The sequence below is a fragment of the Drosophila tropicalis genome, unplaced genomic scaffold (genome assembly GCF_018151085.1).
Source record: "Drosophila tropicalis isolate 14030-0801.00 unplaced genomic scaffold, ASM1815108v1 contig_845, whole genome shotgun sequence".
NCBI lineage: Eukaryota > Metazoa > Arthropoda > Insecta > Diptera > Drosophilidae > Drosophila > Drosophila tropicalis.
The window spans coordinates 1,971,111-1,994,468 of NW_027173338.1; the positions used below are offsets into that span (position 1 = coordinate 1,971,111).

General features: G+C 35.2%; 10 protein-coding genes across 12 annotated transcripts; 7 read left to right on the top strand and 3 right to left on the bottom strand.

Annotated features, from left to right (window-relative positions):
- Positions 1–36: 36 nt before the first annotated feature.
- On the top strand, positions 37–479 carry LOC137581522 (protein CEBPZOS). Its single transcript, XM_068295797.1, has 2 exons — positions 37–278; positions 339–479. Exons 1-2 carry the CDS (start codon positions 149–151, stop codon positions 470–472), a joined length of 264 nt encoding a protein of 87 aa, XP_068151898.1. The 5' UTR covers positions 37–148; the 3' UTR covers positions 473–479.
- A 17-nt stretch (positions 480–496) lies between these two features.
- LOC137581523 (uncharacterized) lies at positions 497–805 on the top strand. Its single transcript, XM_068295798.1, has one exon. The coding sequence runs from the start codon at positions 497–499 to the stop codon at positions 749–751; it is 255 nt and encodes an 84-aa protein (XP_068151899.1). The 3' UTR covers positions 752–805.
- Positions 806–871: 66 nt separating this feature from the next.
- Positions 872–2,099, top strand: daed (daedalus). The gene is made up of 2 exons (XM_068295792.1): positions 872–1,764; positions 1,831–2,099. The coding sequence occupies exons 1-2, from the start codon at positions 997–999 to the stop codon at positions 1,963–1,965; spliced, it is 903 nt and encodes a 300-aa protein (XP_068151893.1). The 5' UTR covers positions 872–996; the 3' UTR covers positions 1,966–2,099.
- Positions 2,100–3,038, bottom strand: LOC137581518 (uncharacterized). Its single transcript, XM_068295794.1, has 3 exons — positions 2,800–3,038; positions 2,290–2,745; positions 2,100–2,230 (listed from the first exon to the last, which is right to left on the bottom strand). The coding sequence occupies exons 1-3, from the start codon at positions 2,870–2,872 to the stop codon at positions 2,106–2,108; spliced, it is 654 nt and encodes a 217-aa protein (XP_068151895.1). The 5' UTR covers positions 2,873–3,038; the 3' UTR covers positions 2,100–2,105.
- Positions 3,039–3,101: 63 nt separating this feature from the next.
- Positions 3,102–6,444, top strand: mio (GATOR complex protein mio). Its single transcript, XM_068295785.1, has 7 exons — positions 3,102–3,342; positions 3,397–3,570; positions 3,632–3,883; positions 3,948–4,884; positions 4,945–5,500; positions 5,561–6,039; positions 6,106–6,444. Exons 1-7 carry the CDS (start codon positions 3,219–3,221, stop codon positions 6,194–6,196), a joined length of 2,613 nt encoding a protein of 870 aa, XP_068151886.1. The 5' UTR covers positions 3,102–3,218; the 3' UTR covers positions 6,197–6,444.
- A 123-nt stretch (positions 6,445–6,567) lies between these two features.
- papi (tudor and KH domain containing protein papi) lies at positions 6,568–11,320 on the top strand. Of its 3 annotated transcripts, none has more exons than XM_068295786.1 (5): positions 6,568–6,726; positions 9,404–9,753; positions 9,823–10,644; positions 10,704–10,810; positions 10,879–11,320. In XM_068295786.1, the coding sequence occupies exons 2-5, from the start codon at positions 9,461–9,463 to the stop codon at positions 11,172–11,174; spliced, it is 1,518 nt and encodes a 505-aa protein (XP_068151887.1). In that variant the 5' UTR covers positions 6,568–6,726; positions 9,404–9,460; the 3' UTR covers positions 11,175–11,320. The 3 variants fall into 3 exon arrangements, with proteins under 3 accessions (XP_068151887.1, XP_068151890.1, XP_068151888.1); XM_068295789.1 differs by lacking the exon at positions 6,568–6,726 and adding an exon at positions 7,702–7,909; XM_068295787.1 differs by lacking the exon at positions 6,568–6,726 and adding an exon at positions 8,961–9,055.
- Positions 11,321–11,975: 655 nt separating this feature from the next.
- Positions 11,976–12,581, bottom strand: LOC137581519 (protein C10-like). Its single transcript, XM_068295795.1, has one exon. It carries the CDS (start codon positions 12,498–12,500, stop codon positions 12,150–12,152), a length of 351 nt encoding a protein of 116 aa, XP_068151896.1. The 5' UTR covers positions 12,501–12,581; the 3' UTR covers positions 11,976–12,149.
- A 405-nt stretch (positions 12,582–12,986) lies between these two features.
- On the top strand, positions 12,987–14,845 carry LOC137580681 (tudor and KH domain-containing protein homolog; the record flags this gene model as incomplete). The annotated part of the gene is made up of 3 exons (XM_068294796.1): positions 12,987–13,684; positions 13,745–13,851; positions 13,920–14,845. Coding segments are annotated over 3 exons (1,323 nt in total), but the record flags the coding sequence as incomplete, so codon positions are not given.
- Positions 14,846–15,015: 170 nt separating this feature from the next.
- LOC137581521 (protein C10-like) lies at positions 15,016–15,616 on the bottom strand. The gene has a single exon (XM_068295796.1). It carries the CDS (start codon positions 15,538–15,540, stop codon positions 15,190–15,192), a length of 351 nt encoding a protein of 116 aa, XP_068151897.1. The 5' UTR covers positions 15,541–15,616; the 3' UTR covers positions 15,016–15,189.
- Positions 15,617–15,824: 208 nt separating this feature from the next.
- Positions 15,825–23,353, top strand: sau (Golgi phosphoprotein 3 homolog sauron). The gene is made up of 5 exons (XM_068295793.1): positions 15,825–16,608; positions 20,595–20,722; positions 20,798–20,916; positions 20,979–21,154; positions 21,852–23,353. Exons 1-5 carry the CDS (start codon positions 16,390–16,392, stop codon positions 22,098–22,100), a joined length of 891 nt encoding a protein of 296 aa, XP_068151894.1. The 5' UTR covers positions 15,825–16,389; the 3' UTR covers positions 22,101–23,353.
- The last annotated feature ends 5 nt before the right edge of the window (positions 23,354–23,358 follow it).

Consider the following 23,358-nt stretch of genomic DNA (forward strand, 5'->3'; position numbering starts at 1 on the left):
TTTTCCATGCTTTTTGCTCATCTCTAATAGTTATTTACATTTTCCAACACTAAAGTCGTCGTTAGCCACATATTGCACTCACTCTCCGATAGAAATTGTTAAACAACAATTGGAACGTGTCCGTTTTGTTTTTTTTATTTTATTTGTAATGTTGCCCAAGACACCTAAGCCAGCTATTTGGAGATTTATCAAAGGAAGCGCCAAAACCCTTTTTGTATTGGAAGCGGTTGGTTTTGCTGCCAGCTACGCCGTCTATTATCGCATGAACACAAATCGAGGCAAGTGGAGCATTTACATAAGTAGCGGCATTTTCATAATTTGTTGTTTCTGCTTTTTAGAGTTTCGACAGCACATCAACGAGAATTATCCATTTGTACTAGACTATTACTACAAAATTGGTGAAATAGTTGGCGATAGCAGAGCCCGTCAAGCGGATGCCACTTACTGGAACTCTCTGAAGAAAAGCGATTAATATTTCACCTCACAGAAAACTACCATGATCAGCAATCCGTACGTTAAGTCCCTTTTGTGGCTAGTTTCCTTTGGAGGCCTTGGTTACGGTTTAATGCAATTAACTGAGCCGAATGCAGAAAAAATTGAACGCATTAAAGCGTCTACATCAAGAGCTGCTCTTAATGCGGATGAACACAAGAAAGCATTGTTTATGAAAAAAATCCAAGAGGCTGCCTTGAACAGCGCTCCTGTGTATCGGCCATCATCAACAACATTGGGGGACAAGAAAGATTCTTAAGAACTGTATAACTAAAAATGTTGAAATATAAATGTTAATTTTTTTTTTACTTCATCCGTATGCTTTTTATTTTCTGCTAAAAATACATTCTCTTTATTTAAATAACAATTATAGGAACAGTCGACTTTTTAGCACTTATACTGAAGAATAGTTTATAATATTCAAATGTAGAATATTTTTAGTGCTTGTTTCGATTCCGTTTGTAACAATCTAATTTTATACATATATAGTACATACATACATATATGGCCATCTCTAAGAGGAAGTGTTGGAAAACTACTTTAGTTGCGTGCAGATACTGCTGCATTTTGATCCGGCTATTTAAAATTTATCATTTGCATAGTAAAATCGACAACAACATGTCTTCAGAGACTGGGATGGATTTTCCAAATATACCGCCAGTTGTACAATTTTCAGCCAATAAACAATTCCACTCACACACCCAACAGCAGGAGCAAGATAGGGCTTTTATTGGAAACTCTAGGAACATACATGCAGAGCGTGAGACCATTAAAACGTTGATGCGTTCAGGAAACTCACAGTCCGGTGCTTTTAACAATGATAATGTACCAGAAGATCTCAGTATTCGTGACTTGGCTTCGCTAACCGCAGAAGATCTAGAGCAATTTGGGTTTACAAAGCCATCGGAACAAAAAGAGCTATTGCAAATTTTTGCCAAGCTGCCCAATCAGGATCCAAGCTATGATTATATTTGTCAGACAGCCTTGGCCAAGGATTATAATTCGCAAATTATTGGTAATTGCTCCAATCATTTAATGTGTTTGCGTTCCTCCCTGGCCGCTACCAATTACAAATTGATGTCAAAGCAGCCGGAAGATGTAATTGTTAACGAGAAGCGGTATGCCAGTCGTTTTGTACTGGAAGCTTTGAAAAGTGTTAAAATGATAGCCGAAGAGTTATCCTTGGATATCAAGAATATTGAAGAGTTTCATGACAAAGCAAAACAAAAGCAGAAACTACAACGACAGTCTCAGTTGGAAAAATGCAGCAAGGTGAGACTACAAACTCGACTTTAAAAAATATAATAAACATTTTTATGATTATTTTTCATGTTTCAGAAAAAGTTTAATTTGATGACTTGCATCTATTATTCAAGTCTGGCCCTGGGACTCTCTTGCGCCACTTGGTGGTGGTGGTCTAAGCACCATTTTACATCTACTCCAAAAGCCAATTTGGACATTATCTCCATTTAAAAGACTTAAAACTAATTAATCTCTTTTTGAGAAACGAAATTTGCATCAACTGAATCTCATCCAATAAGATATGGATATGCCTCTCAAGTATTTAGATAATTTTACTTACAATAAAACCCAAAAAAGAAAACAAATTTAAATTATTTAACTTCTTCATTTAATAAGAGGAAACCGAGCTTTACATAGCCATCAGTATGCTCCGGGTATTCCCATTGAGTGGTCTCAGCTATAAGATCGCCACGCTCCATACAATGGGCAATGTTTTCTACAATATAATTGAACATTATTCTTTTACATACTGCTAATTTTGTTTGTAATACTCACCCATCACCTTTTGCTTGACCAATGCCTCCTGTTCATACCGCTCAGACAGCTCTTTGGTAAAGGCCACAAACTGAGGCAATTTCCAACTGCGATAAAAAATTGTATCACCAGCCGCTCCTGGCATCTTAGTCAGAGCTCTCATTTGCCTCAGACATTCTTTTGTATTATTTGCTATATCTATAAATATTGTGGCTATAATAGCTAACTTTTTGCAGGGCAGGATCAGATCATCTGAATAGATACTGAAGTCTTCCTGGGCATCTGCATCCAGCTTTTCCAAGCACTTGGTCTTTTTGACTTCGATGGCATAACAAATGGCTGTGCCACGCTGTTGTGCTAATTGCCATTTGGAGTAATTATCCTGGAGTTGTTTGATTAGGGTATCTAGGCGGGATTTACAGGTGGCCAAGTTGGCGTCATGATTGATGGATGATGGCGAAGGCTGTCTGTCAAGAACTGAAATGATTTAATGATAGCAACTACTCTTTTCTTGCCTGGGAGTCTACTTACATCGCACAGGTGTAAGGGACGTGTTTGACAGCGTTTCATTTTGTTTTTGGGGAGTTTTTGTTTGTTTGGTCATTTTGGAATTACAGCTGGAAGATTGGATTACAGAATGACAGAACTCAAAATTTTAGGAACAGTCGCTGTTAATATAAGAAGCCTCTAATCCTATCCAGCGTTTTACTTTTTTTGTTTACTTGGCTCTTTAGAGACCTTTATTTAGTGTTAGATAACAAGCAAATGTTGCGGCGGAAACAGCTGATAGCCGGCCTACATGTGTCGGTGTGTTTCTGTGTATGTGTGTGTGTATGGTCGTGTTTTTGTTTTTGCTGCATGCTGATAAGAAGCGACGCAATTAACTGCAATCTGTTGAAGAAAATTTCTGAATTCTATTGAGAGAAACAGCAAATGGAATACAGTTTAATATGAGTGGAATTATACATGGCCTCAGTTGGTTTCCCAACTTTCCAGATAGGTTTGTCTCCTGGGGCCAAGAGATTAATTTATATGAAGTGCGCAGCAGCAAGGATGACGGTGCCACGCCAAAGAGTAAGTCCAAAAAAGGCATTACATTTGGGTTTGTTTAATGGGATACATTTGCAGGTCGATTGCCCTACATTTCGGTTAACTATTTGTCCAATGAGTCGCGATATCAGTATGCTCGTTGTGTGGCCGCCTCCTATCACAGTGACCAGCCGATTATAGCGGTGGGTTTGGGTGATGGTAAAATTGGCATATGCAATTTTCGGGACAGTTACGACAGCAGCTGGGAGTACAGTGAGTTTTCAAATTAAACTATTGATTGCATTATTTGTAATGATCGGTTAATATTTAACAGCTCCAAGACAGCAGCGTATGTGCACTTGCTTGGCCTGGAATGAGCAATCCGCTAATATACTGGCTATTGGTCACGATCGTCATCGTTCGGATTCGTGTATAACCATTTGGGATATTGAACGTGGAGTGCCCAAAGATACGGCAAACTTTTTTGGCTTAGCTGAATCAGCTAATTCGGTATGCTGGGATCGTAATCAACGCCTGCTTATAGCGGGCATGAGTCAAAAAATGATCAAACTGTTTGACCTCAGACGTAAGCATTAGTTAACCCCTTTTGGTTTAACTTAATCCTACTTCAAAATTCTAACTCTTTTTAGAGAATAATGCCACTTGCCAGAGCATTCAAACGAAAACCGTCCATGGCCTAGCTGTGGCTCCAAATGGCAATTATTTATGCAGCTATGTCGACTCCATTGTTATGCTTTGGGATTTGCGTGCCATTGATCGTCCCTTGCGTCAAATTCAATCATCGAAAAATCATTTACAAATTGCCTGGTGTCCCACACGGCCTAGTCTGCTCTCCTCACTGCAAAGGGATTCACCCTATATAACGCTATACGATATACGCAGCGTCGATAATGAGAATTCCCGTGAGATTTATCATGTTAAGCGTCAAATTAGCCCATTTCCAGCTAAGTATCAACAATCGAAATTCTCTAATTTAAATTCATTATCCTGGCATACGAGAGATGTGGAGAGAGCTCTACTACTAGCGGATGCAATGAATATTATGGACTTTCGTTTGCCGGCCAGCCTACATACGGCCTATAGTAATCGCACAAAACTTCCATTCCTAATGCCTCCTCCGCCCATGGCGGCTTGTTCATCACCAACTACGACCACCACAACAACAACAACGACAGCGACTGCAGCACCCACAATTGGAACAAATTCAAGTGGCAGTTCATTGGATTATACTGGCGGTACTAGTTCAGCATTCAATTTTGATATCCTAGAACCCGAACTAATGAAACTCGACATGGAGGATAAGATACGTCAAAGGGCTATCGAGGATTATGGCATGAAGCCCGATAATAGGGCATTTGCTGAACTTAATTTAAGTCCTTATTTGAGAAATGTCTGGTCCACTTTGAAAAATGTTTATTGCGATGATCGTTTGACGGGCTTAAAGTCCACACTGGGCATTAATCTAGGACACACATCGGAGGCTTTAATGGCCAGTTCGCGCATAGAATCACAGATTCTACAATGGCCAGATGGCATTAATAATTCCAACAAACTAACCTGCTATCGGTAAGTCGAATCCTTCGTGGTTAAGGGTTATATTTACATAATATTTCATTCATTCTGCAGAAGTGAACAACGCCATCTTGCTCTACAGCTATGTGGTTGGCCTCACGATCAGGAACTGGAACGTTTTATTGATCAACTCTTCGCCAATAAGGAATTTAGTCGCGCCGCTATGATTTGTGTATTCCATTTAAAAATATTGTATGCCTGTAATATTCTCTCTTCGGCAGCGGATACGATGAGTGATCCGAGCATGTACCGGATCACTGTGATTGCTCTATCCAGTTTTAATGCCGATCGTTGTAGTACCACATGGAGAAATCAACGATCCAATGCAAATATGCAAATTCAAGATCCACATTTGAGAGCAATTTTCTCATTTCTAACAATGGAAAAGGATAATTTTGAGGGAGTTCTTAAAGAGGAAGGCGTATCACTGGCTGATCGTATGGCATTTGCTTGTAAATACTTGTCCGAGACCAAATTGGCCGATTATGTGAAAAATCAGATACAGAAAGCCATTGAATGTGGAGATTTGAATGGTTTATTATTAACTGGAGAATCTTTGGATGGCATCGATATACTTCAGGCCTACATGGATGCTAGTTTTGATGCACAGGTAATCGGATTTTGAAAGAATTAAAGTTGAAAAGAAATATTAATTATTTGCATATTTCAGACTGTAGCCCTAGTGGTCATAAATTACTTCCGTCACGAACATTTCTCAGACAAGCGCATTCAATATTGGATCTCAAGTTATTTGGATTGGCTTAATAGCTGGGGTCTATGGGAGAAGCGTGCCGAATTGGATATCAAAATAGAAAGCATACGGTTCTTGTCCAGAAGTTCGCGTACTGTTTATCTATCGTGCAACTTCTGTGGCAAATCCGTATCAAATGCCTTGTTGGACGAGCCGCGGCCACGCAGCACTTCAACGAGCACAAATCGTCTATCGTCATGTCCAAGCTGTCGAAAACCATTACCACGCTGTTCCTTGTGTCTTATGCACATGGGAACGATGATGAATATGAGCAATGGAAGTGAAAGTCCATCTTCCGAAGTGCAGGGATGGCAGACTAAACCGTTTTCAAAATGGTTCTCCTGGTGTCAGACATGTCGACATGGCGGTCATACAGAGCACATTATGCAGTGGTTTAAGTGAGACTCAAACTTTTTATATTTTATATTTCATTAATTAATGAATTTTTATTACATTACATCTAGGCAAAACCCAGAATGTCCTGTTTCCTCCTGTAACTGCCGCTGCTTTGACATGGATGGCACCAAGCCGAATACTTTACGAGACATTACCTAGCTTATAATATACACATATGTATATATATATATATATATATACATGTTTGTTATACAATTTGTTATTTAATCAGTGTGCGCCTTAAATCTGCAACATACAAAAGTGTTCATTGTACTTAGACAACGCGAATGTGAATCATAGCATTTAGTATTTAAATGACCTAACAGCTAAACGGCTGCTCAATTATGCATTTTATATACTTACAATTAAATTAAAAACAAAATAAAACAAATGACCTATATATGTAACGCAATGAATGTTTGAAAATAACCGCCAACATCGGGGATTTTGATCTATCGATAAGAATATGTTAATTACTCAACAACCCTAAATTCGTAACATTAGTAACGTGTCCAACACTGGCAGCTAATACGCACGCGGCCTCTTCTGTTTTTGTTGCTTGGCTGACGTAAATTTACAACAAAAAGAATTAATTACAGTGCTTCCAAATTAGTAATAAACAAATTAAATGCAAATCATTAAATTAATCCACTAAACTATAGTCCAAGACTTGATCAAAGCTTCAGTAGGTAAGTAATTGATGAATGACTGGAATACCACTACACTACTACTACTTTGGAGTAAAAAAGAGACGGCACAACAAACGGGACTTTTACTATCAATTGACATTGAACATTGAAAATGAAAACCCGTACTTTGTACAGATGATCCTTAGAAAACCAATACATTGTACATACATATATGCACACCCACATGTCTATGTACGTACGTGTATACACATACATACATATATATAAAGACTTCTCCAAATTTACCTTTTCTGGTGATGACGTCGATATTCATTGTTGATTTACGGTTTTATTTAGCTCACTACAAAAAGAAAACCATTTGAAACATTGCCAATAAAGAAATAGCAATAACAAAAAATTCTACATATTTTAGAAATTTTCACCGCGTGACCCCCTTGAGAACGCACAATTCTTGGCATACAAATTATTGGAGGGGGGTGTGAACAACCGAATTTGTATGTAGCATGGGATTACTGCCTGTGGCATAAAGAATCTACAAAAAGAGATTCTGCATAATTTGTTAACAAAATTAAAGCCCAATAAATCATCGGGCTTGAATTCTGACAGCGTCCTTCTCAGAGCCCCTCACCAAAACACAACTTGAACAGACAACAAAACCGAACGGTTTATTATGTCATTTTACTAAATTTAGCATTTCGCCGCACGCTCTTAAGCTCAGCCGCTCTCTCTCATTCTCATTAGACAAATGCCTAGTTTCTCCATATTCACTTGCCTTAGACAATTTGTCGCAATTCATTTGTTTGCTGTATTCTCCCAAGTTAATAATCAATTCAGTTTTTCAAATCAACCGGCAAAATGCCCCTATGAAAGAGAAAGATAGAGGGATAACAAAGGAGGAGGAGGAATACGTGTGCGAGAGAGAGAGCGGGAAAGTGCAATCAGCTGTTTTGTGCGGGTGCCGAATAGAGAGATAAAATTCAAATTCAATATTTTCAACAGTCAATGCTGAAATGCGGCAGTTTAAACATCTCTTGCAATAAAAACGAGTAAATTCATTACGAACAAACGAACGACGTGAAAATGTAAAAACAAATAGTAAAAAAAATACAATTAAACACATGAAAAACGGGTGTGCATACATATATTAACAAATTGTAACGCTTCAATTGATAGCTTAAGCCAGCTTGAGGAAGCTTAAGCATTCTGGAAATTCAAGATCAAGGTTAGACAACAACAAATGGTGGCATTAAATGAAAAACAAAAACGAAAAATTCGTTCGTTAATAATTACTTAATATTTTTAAGCATTTATACACATATAGATATGTGCAATTGGTTTATTTTTGTCTTGTTTACATACAAGTATATTTGCTTATTATCAGCTAAAAGATAAAGCAAATATTTATGCAGTCAAACAGCGGAAGAATGTTAATTATAAACCGGTCTGAGGACTCTCTGATAACGCAAAACGGACAGACAGACACAGAGACTAAGCAAAAATCTTATAGAGAAACTGCATAAACTGGTTTTACCTGAAACAAGAACCTCCGAAACCAAATTGAAGTACATTTTCTGTCATGTTTTGCATGGATTTATTATCTCTACTTATACATTTATTTGCTATACACATACAATATCAGTTAATTGCGCTTTTAATAGCTTTCCATCTCTTTTGTGGGTTACGCGATTTATGGAGACACAAAAATTGCAACAAAATAATAATAATAATATGCTTCTACACTGGCCAACAAAATTTGGGATGGATTTTGGTCAAAGTGTATACATCTCTTTTAGCATTTGTATTTAGAAAGTTTCAAATCAAAAAATTTATGTTTTCGGGTTAGAAAAGTACGTTATTTTCGAGAGGACACTTTGTCAGTTTAAGGATTTATCAGAATTTTGAAGATTCACTAATAGGCCGTAAAGACGGACAAAAAATTCCAAAAATGTTCTAAATATCGTTATTTTTGATATTACCGGCCATGATTATGATTAATTTCTGAAGATAAACAGGATCTTTTCGCTTTTTGTATCTGTGTAATGGGGTGTGTTTTTATATTAATTCTAGATAATGAAAATTATTTAATACATATTGTGTACTCTTTGAAAAAGGAAATCTAGAAACCAAAGTAATTTTTTTCTTGCACTACGAATGAAAATTAATTGAATTACTCGCTTGAGAAAAATTAGTTAGTTTTTAACGCTTTCAATTAGTTTAAATAGAATTTAAATTTCTGAGTTTTCTTGGTGAACAAATGTTTCTTGGAATTTAATGTCTATATTACTTCACAATAAACAAATTCTAAATAAAGTGTAAATTGGATGAATTTTTGGGATTTTAGTTAAGTTTATTAAACGCAGTTCCAAATGTGAGTACCACCCCTCCGTAAGTGTGTTGACTAGTGTTCATTTTTTTCTGTTGTTGCTCAAGAAGGTAACGTCACTCATCTATTTTTTCCTACAATCTTTTGCGATAGTTTTTTTGTTTTGTTATTGCTTATGAAGTCATTTCAGAAAATTTAATTTCAAACTTGTCAATTAAGACATGCAATTGAAGGTTTTCTATTTTTTTTTTCTTTGATAATTTTAGTTAGACATTAATTATGCCCCCTTTTAACTGTCACCCTCCCCATAGCCAAACATTCAAATGGTATTAAAACCTTAAAAGTGATTGAAATCTGTTAACCTAAGAATTTAAATTTGTTTTTTTATTACAGTGGAAGCTTGACATTTTAATTGAATACACAAAAAGACAAAGATAAACATATCCAAAAATGTTGCGCAATTCGCCATTTTCGGGGACGCCCACATACAAATTACTCCTCGGATTTGGCCTTTGCTCCTTGGGTGGTGCCATGCTCTATGCCTATTTTAAAAATCGTCAAGATGATGATAATGATAATAATGATAATGGCGACAGAAGAAATGTGCAAAGAACACAGGATAAACCAAAGGAAATCTGTGTCAAAATTATCGTTGAGAATGACCATGTGCCGCTAATTATTGGACGCGGTGGAGCCAATATTAAATTGATTGAGGAGAAGACCTCGGCAAAGATAAGATTACGGTAATTATTAAGACGAAATACTCCCAAAAAAATATGAAACTTATTAAAGAAACTTATTGTCGATTCCAGCGATAAAGACAGTGGCCATAAATTTTGTGACATTAGCGGTGTGCCCGATGCCGTCAAGGCGGCACGTTTCCTGCTATTAAAGGAAATCGAACGTGCACCCATTGAGAAAGTCGAAATACAGATTTCACAGCGATTGGCCAATAAATTAAATGGCCGTGGTGGTGAACTTCTTCAGGATATTAGTCGAAGTTCTTTGGCCAAGTTGTCAATTGATCCCAATGGACGTAATGGCAAGGCTAAAATCACTGTGATAGGCAATCAGAAGCAAGTAAATATTGCACGTAAATTGCTAGACGAACAGATCGAAGAGGATGAAGAGCTACGTCGGGCTGTCGAGGAGGTGGAACAACGTCGAGAACCACGCCGATCGCCCACAAATAGTTTGGCATCCAGTCTGTATTCTTCTCAAACTTCACTGAGCTCACATACCCAGCCAAGGGATAAATTGATGGCCTCACGTGTCGATGATAAACCTATGGAGGTTTATGTCTCTGCCGTTGGTTCGCCATCAAAGTTTTGGGTTCAATTGGTTGGACCCCAGACAAAGAAACTAGATGATATGGTCCAAGAGATGACCAGCTATTATAGCAACCCGGAGAATAGAGAAAAGCATGGCCTAACAGCTCCATATGTTGGACAGATTGTTGCCGCTGTCTTTAAATTCGATGAGAAATGGTATCGAGCTGAAATTGTTGATATCATGCCCAATCAATATAATCCTGAGGAGCAAGTGATTGATCTATATTTTGTTGACTACGGCGATAGTGAGTATATCTCTCCTGCCGATATTTGTGAACTGCGAACCGATTTCCTAACATTAAGGTGAGATAATACTTTAAATTAAAGCTACTTAATCTGATTAGCATATTTTTTTCACATAGATTCCAAGCAGTTGAATGCTTTATGGCCAATGTGAAATCCACAATACCCAATCAGCCAAATACTTGGCAAAAGTCCTCCATAACGAAGTTCGAGGAACTTACAGATGGTAATGTTAAGAAGATAAATAATGAAAAATGTATTAATAAATGTTTTTTCTTTCTTTTTGTTTTGTAGTGGCACATTGGCGTAAATTAATAGCTCGTGTTGTTACCTACAAAGAGCGACCAAAGACTACAAAAGCGGTAAATTCAGCTGCCCGTGAAGGGACACCTTTGCCTGGCGTGGAGCTTTTCGATCCAGCCGAAGGTTTTGAGATAAATATTGGCGATCTAATGATCACTAATGGCTTTGCCATACCTTTGGATGATGAGTATCCAGTGCGTTCACGTTCCAGCACACCATCGAGCCCTAGTAGTGATTCCACTATCGAGGAGCTGACACCATTATCCCCCCGCCTCGCAGTCAAATGATGGCGGCGATGGTAGCAGTTCAAGCAGATCACAGTCAACAATCAAATCCATAGCACCTCCAGAAGATGAACATTTTGCCAATCAACTGCAACATTTGAAACATAAACTTAATGGTAACGACCTTGTTTCCCCCATTGATCCAATTAAATTGACAATAGCAGACCTTCGGAATGGAAATAGTAATAATAATAACTCCCACACAAATCAAAAAAATGGTGACTAGAAGGATTAGATCTTTGGCTCATCGTCAGACTATTATTATTATTTTTTTTTGTCGTTCCTCCGTTTTATGTTTTATTTGTTAAACGGCTGCTGCTGCTCACTCTACCCACTACTTGATCGTGTATATAAAGATAAAGAAAAGAAATCAAACTGTTTAGTCTGTAAGTGAATTTATATATTGTAGTAGGTATGACCAAAATTTTTTAATTTAATTTATGATGATTATGACGACCAAACCAAGACGCGTTCTGCTGTAGAACAGAGCACAACACAAAAGAAAAACAAACAATACTTAATTATTATTGTACCTAAAATGCCATGTTACTTATTGTTTAGCAACATATGAACAACGTTTTCTTTGTCCAATCTCAAAAAATTCACAAAAAATATGAATTTTCTAAAAACAAAACTTGAGCTTTTTACGGGTTTGGAATAATGGGAGTCATAAAATATGAATGAGAAAAAAAGGGAAAGCAAAGGCTAGCGCTCTAATAGGGCCAGGCCATTTGTTAATATTGATATATGGCTAATCCGGCACTGGGCTAAGACTATGTACATATATCTTCTGCGACAAGTATATTTTACTTCTTGTATTTATTATTTTATTTATTTTTTTAAATTTAATTTTATTAATACAAAACCTAAAGAATAAAATGAGTTTTTTAAACAACCAAATGAAGGCAATTATGATGAATTACAAGGTGAAAAATACTGTAAATTAACTTAGGATTAATATGTCTTACAAGTTACTTATTAAATGAGTATATCGTTGGTAGTGTTTATGGCAATTGGTGGTAAATAAATTGCCCGCAATTGACTGCGAAGACGTGCAATTTCCATATCATCCCGTTCAAGTTCTCGAACCAGCTGCGAGAATTGTACAAGGCCCTCACGGTTGCCAGGAAATCCATGAGCCTTTATCACCTCCAGCTGTAGAGTCATGACCAACGGGAAGACGTTCTGCATCATTAGAAGCATTTCCTTTCCAGCAGAGGCCTTTGCCTCTGACAATTTCTTTGAATTATCCGGCTGATTGACACAACGTATTATGTCCATAAGAATTTGTTTGGCCACATCATTGTTAAAATTGGCCAGGTACGACATGACGAGAACAACAAGAAATTCCAAACAAAATATTACAAACCACAAAGTTGTAAATATCAGACGAAAGACCAATCGATAAATTATAAACTATCGAATAATTACTTGACAACACTAAAAAAAACAGCTGTTTAAATTAGATAAAAATTTTTTTTACATATTTGTTTAATTATTGATGTATTTGGCATTCTTGTAGTATATTTCCGTCAATACAATTATTATAAACTTTTTAAAAATATTTCTTGTTTTAATTTTCCAGGCTAGAAACCTCTTGCGTTTTTCAACACTGCTTACGAAAAATGTCACGTCGAAGAAACAGAAGCGACGACAAAAGACACAAATAAAAAAAGCTTATTTTTGCGCAAGCATTTTATATATTTACAAAAAAGCAAAAGAGCATAAACAATGCAATTAAATATTTAGTACGCGTAGTTAACCAAATTCATTAAAATAATACGAAAAATTTTAAAGTTTTAAACAAAAAGATAAACACAGCGATTGGCCAATAAATTAAATGGCCGTGGTGGTGAACTTCTTCAGGATATTAGTCGAAGTTCTTTGGCCAAGTTGTCAATTGATCCCAATGGACGTAATGGCAAGGCTAAAATCACTGTGATAGGCAATCAGAAGCAAGTAAATATTGCACGTAAATTGCTAGACGAACAGATCGAAGAGGATGAAGAGCTACGTCGGGCTGTCGAGGAGGTGGAACAACGTCGAGAACCACGCCGATCGCCCACAAATAGTTTGGCATCCAGTCTGTATTCTTCTCAAACTTCACTGAGCTCACATACCCAGCCAAGGGATAAATTGATGGCCTCACGTGTCGATGATAAACCTATGGAGGTTTATGTCTCTGCCGTTGGTTCGCCATCAAAGTTTTGGGTTCAATTGGTTGGACCCCAGACAAAGAAACTAGATGATATGGTCCAAGAGATGACCAGCTATTATAGCAACCCGGAGAATAGAGAAAAGCATGGCCTAACAGCTCCATATGTTGGACAGATTGTTGCCGCTGTCTTTAAATTCGATGAGAAATGGTATCGAGCTGAAATTGTTGATATCATGCCCAATCAATATAATCCTGAGGAGCAAGTGATTGATCTATATTTTGTTGACTACGGCGATAGTGAGTATATCTCTCCTGCCGATATTTGTGAACTGCGAACCGATTTCCTAACATTAAGGTGAGATAATACTTTAAATTAAAGCTACTTAATCTGATTAGCATATTTTTTTTCACATAGATTCCAAGCAGTTGAATGCTTTATGGCCAATGTGAAATCCACAATACCCAATCAGCCAAATACTTGGCAAAAGTCCTCCATAACGAAGTTCGAGGAACTTACAGATGGTAATGTTAAGAAGATAAATAATGAAAAATGTATTAATAAATGTTTTTTCTTTCTTTTTGTTTTGTAGTGGCACATTGGCGTAAATTAATAGCTCGTGTTGTTACCTACAAAGAGCGACCAAAGACTACAAAAGCGGTAAATTCAGCTGCCCGTGAAGGGACACCTTTGCCTGGCGTGGAGCTTTTCGATCCAGCCGAAGGTTTTGAGATAAATATTGGCGATCTAATGATCACTAATGGCTTTGCCATACCTTTGGATGATGAGTATCCAGTGCGTTCACGTTCCAGCACACCATCGAGCCCTAGTAGTGATTCCACTATCGAGGAGCTGACACCATTATCCCCCGCCTCGCAGTCAAATGATGGCGGCGATGGTAGCAGTTCAAGCAGATCACAGTCAACAATCAAATCCATAGCACCTCCAGAAGATGAACATTTTGCCAATCAACTGCAACATTTGAAACATAAACTTAATGGTAACGACCTTGTTTCCCCCATTGATCCAATTAAATTGACAATAGCAGACCTTCGGAATGGAAATAGTAATAATAATAACTCCCACACAAATCAAAAAAATGGTGACTAGAAGGATTAGATCTTTGGCTCATCGTCAGACTATTATTATTATTTTTTTTTGTCGTTCCTCCGTTTTATGTTTTATTTGTTAAACGGCTGCTGCTGCTCACTCTACCCACTACTTGATCGTGTATATAAAGATAAAGAAAAGAAATCAAACTGTTTAGTCTGTAAGTGAATTTATATATTGTAGTAGGTATGACCAAAATTTTTTAATTTAATTTATGATGATTATGACGACCAAACCAAGACGCGTTCTGCTGTAGAACAGAGCACAACACAAAAGAAAAACAAACAATACTTAATTATTATTGTACCTAAAATGCCATGTTACTTATTGTTTAGCAACATATGAACAACGTTTTCTTTGTCCAATCTCAAAAAATTCACAAAAAATATGAATTTTCTAAAAACAAAACTTGAGCTTTTTACGGGTTTGGAATAATGGGAGTCATAAAATATGAATGAGAAAAAAAGGGAAAGCAAAGGCTAGCGCTCTAATAGGGCCAGGCCATTTGTTAATATTGATATATGGCTAATCCGGCACTGGGCTAAGACTATGTACATATATCTTCTGCGACAAGTATATTTTACTTCTTGTATTTATTATTTTATTTATTTTTTTAAATTTAATTTTATTAATACAAAACCTAAAGAATAAAATGAGTTTTTTAAACAACCAAATGAAGGCAATTATGATGAATTACAAGGTGAAAAATACTGTAAATTAACTTAGGATTAATATGTCTTACAAGTTACTTATTAAATGAGTATATCGTTGGTAGTGTTTATGGCAATTGGTGGTAAATAAATTGCCCGCAATTGACTGCGAAGACGTGCAATTTCCATATCATCCCGTTCAAGTTCTCGAACCAGCTGCGAGAATTGTACAAGGCCCTCACGGTTGCCAGGAAATCCATGAGCCTTTATCACCTCCAGCTGTAGAGTCATGACCAACGGGAAGACGTTCTGCATCATTAGAAGCATTTCCTTTCCAGCAGAGGCCTTTGCCTCTGACAATTTCTTTGAATTATCCGGCTGATTGACACAACGTATTATGTCCATAAGAATTTGTTTGGCCACATCATTGTTAAAATTGGCCAGGTACGACATGACGAGAACAACAAGAAATTCCAAACAAAATATTACAAACCACAAAGTTGTAAATATCAGACGAAAGACCAATCGATAAATTATAAACTATCGAATAATTACTTGACAACACTAAAAAAAACAGCTGTTTAAATTAGATAAAAATTTTTTTTACATATTTGTTTAATTATTGATGTATTTGGCATTCTTGTAGTATATTTCCGTCAATACAATTATTATAAACTTTTTAAAAATATTTCTTGTTTTAATTTTCCAGGCTAGAAACCTCTTGCGTTTTTCAACACTGCTTACGAAAAATGTCACGTCGAAGAAACAGAAGCGACGACAAAAGACACAAATAAAAAAAGCTTATTTTTGCGCAAGCATTTTATATATTTACAAAAAAGCAAAAGAGCATAAACAATGCAATTAAATATTTAGTACGCGTAGTTAACCAAATTCATTAAAATAATACGAAAAATTTTAAAGTTTTAAACAAAAAGATAAACAACAACGAAAACGGCAAAGAAGACGAGCAAACACACAGCGAAAGAAGAAGAATACGTGAAACGGTGAAGCAGTTGCAATTTGTGAACAAGTGACAAAAAAAGGCTGTGTTTGAGAAGTGAATAAAGAAGAAAAACAATTCAAAACAACAACAATCAGCAACACACACATACACGCAAACGTACACACTCTTACCCAAGTGGAGCAGACTGGAGTCAAGTAGAATTACCCGAAGCAGCAGCCACCGTCAGCAAATTGTGCCACACATACAAATAGAAGAACAACATCCCCACTAGAGTCATCTCCGCCGCAGCTCCCCGCCACCCGTTCCACGTTTTGTTTGGCAAACAGAGGGTATCCACAATGAATCGGTCGGATGGCCTGGTTAGACGCGCTGTGAAACCACGGGAAAATGGTGGTGAAGGTGGTGCAGCTGGTTTAAATGCCAACACACCCGATGACAATCAGGACTCGCATGATGGCAATAAGGATCAAGAGGATAACATTGATGATGGTGACTCTAAAGAGACGCGACTAACTCTCATGGAAGAGGTTCTACTATTGGGCCTTAAGGATAAAGAGGTGCGATTTGGGACAGACATTTCCCCATCAGAAATTCTTAAATTTTTCCATTTTTAGTTTCATTTTCCTTCTTTATCCACATGTTTTTTGTAAGTTAAGTTTCATTGTCTTCAAACATCACCTTTTGTCAGTCATTGTTGTTGTTGTTATTGTTGTGCAATGGCCAAGTGCCACAACCTACTGAATCATCTCTTTCGAGTGGTCCGCTCTCTCACATTTAACCTGCCGGGAAACGAGTTTATCATCGTGCTGCTTGCACATAAACACACAATCATACACGCACACACACACATACACACACTTGTTGTTATTTCCATTAGTTTTGGTGTCTTCCTCGGCTTTCAAGGCTTATCAAAAGCCAAAATTAATTGTCAAAGATTTTTAAAAGCAATACAACGCATTTTCTTTGCAATGTACATATGTAATATTAATTTTTCAATATTCCTTTAAAATGAGTTTTTAAAATCCATTTTGGTTGACTATTTCACGGCTATTATACAAGCGCTCAGGAGCACAGGATTTTGGGAATATGGCAAATGCCCCTCTCAACCCTTTTCTTTCAAGCCTAGTTGGCTGCTCAGTGGAGTCTTAGTCAATGTATAAAACTGTTGTTCTCGAGTTTGATCCTCGTGGAAGCGTTTCTCCTCGATGAAGCAATTCTAAAAGGTAGATAACGAAAAGGATTGGGGATTAACCATTGCCTCTGGGACCTACATATATGACATAGTCATTCGATTGCAATTTGAATAATTCTGAGATAAACCCACAGACGAATTGGAAATATAAATAAAGAATGAATATTATAATTAAAGTTATGAATAATAGTCTTTGCTCTAGTGCTTGACTATAAGTATTAATGATTATTTTTTTAGGCATGTTGATCACTTTTTTGATATCTAATCTTAAATCAAAAATGATATCTTTTCTTTGTGGTCTTAAATCCAAATTTAAATTGAAATGTTAGTTACGTTAATTATCAAAAAATTCCAAAGATCAGCAAAGTATTCCACTAGGCTTTAATTTCATGAAGGTTTAATTTTGTAAATTCTTGCAATCTGAATTATAAGCTCGTAAACAAAATGTTTAATCAATTTTCGAAAACTTTTGTGATATTCTTCAAAATTCGGATCGAAATTAGTTTTTCGCTTAGATATGTCCCTGCTGTCGTTTGAAAATATATCAAATTGCGATTTACTTAAAATATAAAATGGTTAGAAATTCGAGTAAATACAGTCTAAGATCAAAGGTTTTAGTATTCTAGTAGTTTTAATTTTATGTTTTGTGGTAGTGTTTATAATGAAAGTGACACTAAATCACACCTTTTGGTGAGGCGGGTTTCAAAAAACACAAACTATATATTTACAGAAATGTACGAAAAGTCATACATCTATCTGATTCTTACTTAGTATTCTAGTAAATATGTTTCTTAATTATAGTACCTGACAACTATTAAGTTCCCGATATAGAGAAAAAAAAGTATAGAAATATCCAACAAAATCACAACTTCGAAAAATATAAACTGTTAATCAAAATGTACGAAAATCAATCCAATAGTTGAAATCTTGGGCTTTCAAGATATTTGGCTAGAATTCTTTAGATCCCCCACAAAAAAAGAAAAAGAAGTAAACAAGTAGAACTAATACTTTGTAAGCTCGAGTCAAAGCTTCTTTACAATTTTGAGCATAATATAATAATCTATTTAATGTGTCAATGATTGAGCCATTTGAAAAAGAATTCAATTTGTTCCATAATGAATGATAGGATGGACGAAGAAGAGGAGAATGAGGGATAGATGAATATGGGTTGTTGAGTAGTTCATTTGCTTTCCTGCTCGCTTAGTGTTTGCTTTATCGCTACTGCGGCTCACAGAATTCTTCTCCGTCATGTACAGACGAATATACATGAATATATCGCCATAAAGTGGTATTTATATGAGTGGCACCACGTCTATTTGTTTCGTTTTATTCTTTTTTAGTTTTTTCTTTTCTTTTATTTTGCCCGCAGGGGCAGTTTAAAAGTAAAACACACACAGACATCCACATCCACATCTCAGAGGAGGAAAGAGGAAACGTGTCGTTTTTGCTTGGTGCTTCCATTGTGGCAGTTCTTATCATAGAACATTTTTCTCATTTGGTTAATTGTTTGAGGAAGTTGTTCAGTCGGTTTGCCTCTGTCTTGTTGCTCTCTCTTTTAAGTAGGCTCTCTTATCAAATGAAAAACGTCACAATCTATATCGAAAAAACCCCTATATGTATGTATATATAATATACACCTATATAAATTGGTGTTTATATAAATTTACTGATAACTGCCCTAACAGACTCTGAGTCATGATGATAATCTCTTTATTAAATATTATACATTTTTTTATTTCAAACAAATTTGATTGTAAAATACCCTGCACTCTTTTAGATATGGTGAAATAATGAACTTAAAAATTTCTAAGTTATTTTTAAAATCTAAAACCATTCTCAAATGTTGTATATTTATCAAAAGTCAAACAAAAAACGTCATAACTTATATTTTCAGCCTTAGTGCACAACATTTTTGTTTGTTTGTAGCCTTGAAATACTGATTATAGAGTTAATTTAAGAATATAGTAAAATAATTTTTGTTATACCATTTAAATGAGAGTATACGTTCTGTTCTGTTAATGAAATGTTTTTCATCTACTACAAATTGATTCAACTGTTTTAAGATAAAACAGCTGAACAAATTGCGAGTCAGACTTTTCTCTGTACATGGCAACAGTATGTTAAATTTGGGACAGCGTTAAATTTAAAAATATCTTATGCCCTAGACCTCAAACAAAAGAAGAAAAAACCAAAAAAAAAAAAAAGGTTTTATAACATTAACTTGAAGGCAACACTGAAGAAAACTAGTTGAAGAACGTTTTTAAATAGTAGTCGGAAAAATAGATACAATTTTGATTATACAATGTAAAGAAAGTGTCAGTATTATGAATATAAGACAGATCATGTCTATATGTACTGTATCCAGATCGAAGATTTATGCCGACAAATGAGTAGCAAATTTAATCCACTTAAATGAAAGATAATCAAGATATCTAGATTTCATTGACGGTGGACGAGAAATCGGAGTTGCTTCTAGATGGTGAGCAGATGTCTTAGTTAATATTATCCTAGAACTTCCTTTTGTGTAGATAGCAGGACTTCTATTAGTCAGAGTAGTTATCTAGTAATAGATAATAAGCGGAAGGCTAGATCAAATTCACTGTATTTGACTTGTAGGGTGTTCCTATAAAAGGTATGTTCGTTTGAATATGTTCAAATAACCAGATAATTATGGCACAATAACGAAATGACTTGGTTATTAATTAAAGTCTATTTTTTATACCGATGTTCTATTCTATATGTATAAAATATATAGTGGTACGATCCGGTTAAATATATAAAGAGGCTGATCCAAAATTCTAGTTTGTAAGAACGTTCTTATTACCCCAGACAAAGCATAAAATGTATAGAGCTATCATTTGTGTCATACGAGTAAAATATGTGACAGAGTACGTGGTAATTAGTGACACTCCATTTATTTGATTGCGATGGAACAAAAAAATAATACGATCTACTATTTTTTAAATGATTCAATGACATACTCGATCACATTACAAATTTGCTGGATGGAAGATATATACCACCCCTTCTCCGCTTTCAGTCAGATCTGCCAGTACTTTAGTAAACTTTTCTGAATTTTATTAGTTTAGGGCCTTTAAACTAAAAAAAATCTCCTTACAGGGTATAAAAACTTCAACAGACTCTTTGTTGGTCTGAATATTGAGTTGTATTTTGATAAAGGTTAATTTGAATATATTTATGGCCAGCTATACATATCTTTGCCATATAATGAAACAGAGAATTGGCAATTCTACATAGCTACATATAGATTTAAGTTCATACAATTTTATTTACAACTTAATTGGTTTTGTTATTGTTGTTTTTATATTTTGAATTGTTTTATTGTTGCAGGGCTACACATCTTTTTGGAATGATTGCATATCAAGTGGTTTGCGTGGCTGCATTCTCATTGAATTGGGTATCCGTGGTCGTGTTATGATTGAAAAATCGGGTATGCGACGACGCGGCTTATGTACCAGGTTAGATTTTACTCTCACTTTATGTATGAATCATATCCGAGACTAATGAATTGTTTTGTTTTTGACAAATTGCAGAAAATTAATATTGAAATCGGATCAGCAAACTGGCGATGTTCTATTGGATGAGGCATTAAAACACATTAAGGAAACAGATCCACCAGAGACGGTTCAAAGTTGGATTGAATATTTGAGTGGTACATTGAAGACAATTCAATTCTTTAATGAATGATTAAAGGTTTTCTATTTTTATAATTAGGCGAAACTTGGAATCCATTAAAATTACGCTATCAGCTGAAAAATGTACGTGAACGCTTGGCCAAAAATTTGGTGGAGAAAGGCGTGCTCACAACGGAAAAGCAAAATTTCTTGCTCTTTGATATGACGACACATCCATTGAGCGATAATGTTGTCAAATGTCGATTGGTTAAAAAGGTAATGGAAGAAGAAGACGACAATTTTGCTCAAAACATAACAGCTACACTTAGGAATAAATGGCCTGTAAGATAATCGCGGAATCGAAGAATCAATTTGGATTGAACTATTTTCCATGTCTATCAAACCTGTGAAATTGCCGAATGAATGAATGTCTGTTTTCACAGACTATCTTTATAGCATTTTGATTTCATCATCAAACGCAGAGTGTTAAATATTTGAAATGAAAGTTTTATTGCAGAACTCCCAGATTCTTTAGGAGGTCTTCTTAATTGATCGCTTTTTTCGGACACTCTAAAAAAACTATCATTTGAAGAAAGAAAGGAGTTATTAAAATTTAAAAAGCAAATTTAATGTTTTAATGTTATTATGTCGTGATTTGTTTTTAACAATAGATTTGTGTTATTTTTTCCTGTGGTTTAGTTTAAAAAAAAAAAATAGAAAAGATTTAAAGAAAGAAAAAGTCGACACAGAAGATGCCTTTAGGAATATTATGCATAAGTTTACTTATATTATGTATAAGTTTACACTTTAAAATAATAAGTTTGCTTTAAGGGCAAAAGTATCAATGATTAAGGTAAACACCTAACAAACGATTAATAGATGCTTACGGTTATAAATTGGTTGAATAGATAATTTTATAAATTTTAATATAAACTTAAAAAAAAAAGAAACTTATCAAATGCCTCTATTGCAGATACAAGATTCCGTTTTATCCAAGTGGGTGAATGATCCACAACGAATGGACAAGCGAATGCTGGCACTTATATTTTTGGCGCATGCCAGTGATGTCATTGAGAATGCCTTTGCGCCGCTTAACGATGATGACTATGAGGTGGCCATGAAACGTGTCAGAGAGTTGCTCGATCTCGATTTCGAAACGGAGGCGGCCAAGCCGAATGCTAATGAGATACTTTGGGCTGTATTTATGGCGTTTACGAAATAGATGATGTTGATGTCGATGATAATGATGACACCTTCAACTGCTCCTCTTAACAGCACACACACACACATACCTACACAAAGTACACTCCTTCACTCACATACATCCACATATACACACAGTGAAAAAAAGGAATAAATTTAAACTGAGGGATAAAAAACATTTACTGTTTGTTTGCTGTGAGTGAAACGAAATGGGCTTTAATAACCCTTCTCCCCTCCTCAAAAAAAAAAAAAAAAAAAAAAAAAATAAATTAAATATATAATTATACATATTATTTCCTTCAGTTTCCAAATGATTTGTCTTAAGCATGTAGCAAAAGCAGCCATAAAACATATAGCTATTTCCATATATACATATATATATACATATGTATATGTTTGTGTATAGCTGCAAATCCTGTCAAACTATCAAATATTCAGCTATAATTAGAACATCTTCAACAACAACATCTCTATATTGTTTTAACATTTCTTATTGATTTCGCAAATTTATTCATAAAATAAACAAAACAAAAAAACGAAACAAGAAAAAGTGCTAGCTAATAGTTGAATTTTTTAACCAATCTAAGTTGTGTTCGCAAGATACAAAACAAAAAAAAAAAAAAAAAAAAAAACCGAAATCGAGAGTATTTGACTATTCAGTAAAATTCTTAAAAAAAAAAACAAAACAGAAAAGAATAATCGTTTAACCGTATGTGTACAACAAGCGGGGCCGACTGTGTCCCTAATTGTTTTTTTGTAATTATAAACCATAAATTAATTGTAAGAGTTAACAGAAGAAGAACGAAAAACCTAAACATAAATGATAAAACTCTGATTAAAGTCTGTGTATTGAGTGCAATATGATTTTTGTCAAATATCCTAAACTATATATTCCAATTTATCAGTAATAATTTTGTGATCCCTGTAAATCAGTTAATTTTGGTACACACACCACCTCAACAATATACACACAAAAACACACACACACACACGACACGCACCCAACACAGACAGAAAAAAAAAATAAAATCAATAAACATTCAAAAACTTAGGCAATGTGTTTTTAAAAAATAAAATTGTTATTGAATTTCGGGAACATTGAAATGCAAAAAAAAAAAAATAATAAGAAATAAATGAAACCTTTTTCTAAATGCTTAAGAAGAGTCAAATGAGAAAACAAAAACAAAAAATTTATGTAAATGTAAAATGTGCACGTCAAATAATATTAATTCTTAGATATTTAAAGGCCTAATAAAATATAAATACATTATACATAC